Source organism: Trypanosoma equiperdum, assembly GCF_001457755.1.
Source record: "Trypanosoma equiperdum strain OVI genome assembly, contig: ctg_1926, whole genome shotgun sequence".
NCBI classification, from domain to species: domain Eukaryota; phylum Euglenozoa; class Kinetoplastea; order Trypanosomatida; family Trypanosomatidae; genus Trypanosoma; species Trypanosoma equiperdum.
Window position 1 is genome coordinate 1 of NW_027123978.1, and position 1,236 is coordinate 1,236.

General features: G+C 42.6%; 1 protein-coding gene across 1 annotated transcript; it reads right to left on the reverse strand.

The window, feature by feature from the left end:
• Positions 1 to 461: 461 nt before the first annotated feature.
• On the reverse strand, positions 462 to 1,181 carry TEOVI_000508700 (variant surface glycoprotein (VSG), putative; the record flags this gene model as incomplete). The annotated part of the gene is made up of 1 exon (XM_067223678.1): positions 462 to 1,181. One exon carries the CDS (start codon positions 1,179 to 1,181, stop codon positions 462 to 464), a length of 720 nt encoding a protein of 239 aa, XP_067079779.1.
• Between the last annotated feature and the right edge of the window lie 55 nt (positions 1,182 to 1,236).

Consider the following 1,236-nt stretch of genomic DNA (forward strand, 5'->3'; position numbering starts at 1 on the left):
AAAAAAAGTGTTAAAATATCTCAAATTGTCTCAAAATAGAAAACATCATATATTTCATAAAATTAAGCAAAGATATTTTACAAATAATTCTTAAAATTTTTATTCTACAATCAAAAATCCAAGCAAAAGAGGGGCCTTGTTAATAAGAAACGAGTTGCTTCCTGTGGTGTTTTGAGAACCTGTTACTACTCCCTCTATTGTCTTTTTAGCTACACATTTTTCACCTTTCAATTCGCATCCGTCTGCTGTTTTGCATTTCTCTTTGTCTGCTATTAATTCACACTCGGTTCCTTTCTTTGATTCAACCAAGGGTGTGTTGGTTATTGATTTTTGTTTTGGAACATTCTTTCCTGCGTAGTAAGCTATTGCCAACGGTCCTTGGCTACCTGTCATTAGGTCAATGACTGTGCCCGCAACGTCGATTCCATTAAATTTGAATTTTATGTTTTCCGTAAGAGGTTTTATGTAGGTTGCTTGAAACGCTTGGTCGTTGGCGCCATAAACTGGTTTATTATTTTTTTAAGTTTGTTCTTATGTTGTTCTGAGAATTCGTCTGCTCCGCCTTTATCTGGGAGTAGCATCGCACTTAGTGCCGCTAGAATGCTGGCGTCGCCGAATATGTCTTCCAGTTTTACGTCAGAAAGTAGCGGCACATTTGGCAGTTTGGCTTCTTCTGCTTCACATACAAGGTAGGCAAGTCTCTGAGCTGCTGTCGTGCTTTCTGTCTGCTGTTTGTTTGGACACTCTGCGCCTGTTTTGGTTATTGTTTGCGTCGTGGTGCTTTCTGAGGTTCCTAGTTTTGTTATTTTCAGTCCTAGAGCGTTGTCTCCGGCAAAGTCCGCCCCTGGCGACCCGCCGTGCTGGCAATCTTTCTGGCCGGTGTTTGTAGAACTGCCTGTAGGAGACCCTTTTTTGCCGGCTACCGCGCTTATCGTTATCGTTGTCAGGTAAGTGTCGTCAATTAATTTCAGCTGGTTGAATTTGCCTTTGCCTACTGTGTTTCTGTTAATTTTTTGGTGTGCCTCTTGATTTACTTTGCATGTTGCTGGCTTCGCTTTCGCCGTTATGCTTGGGTATGTGCAGGACCCTTCGCTATTGCTATTGTAACCGTTGGTGCTTGCGGTTTGGGTTCCGTAGTCTGTAACTGCTGTAATTGATTGAATTTGCAAGGCTGTTGACATGTTTGCTGACCGCTGTCTCAGCGCCCTTGCAGCTGCTTCCAGCGGTTGCCTGTTT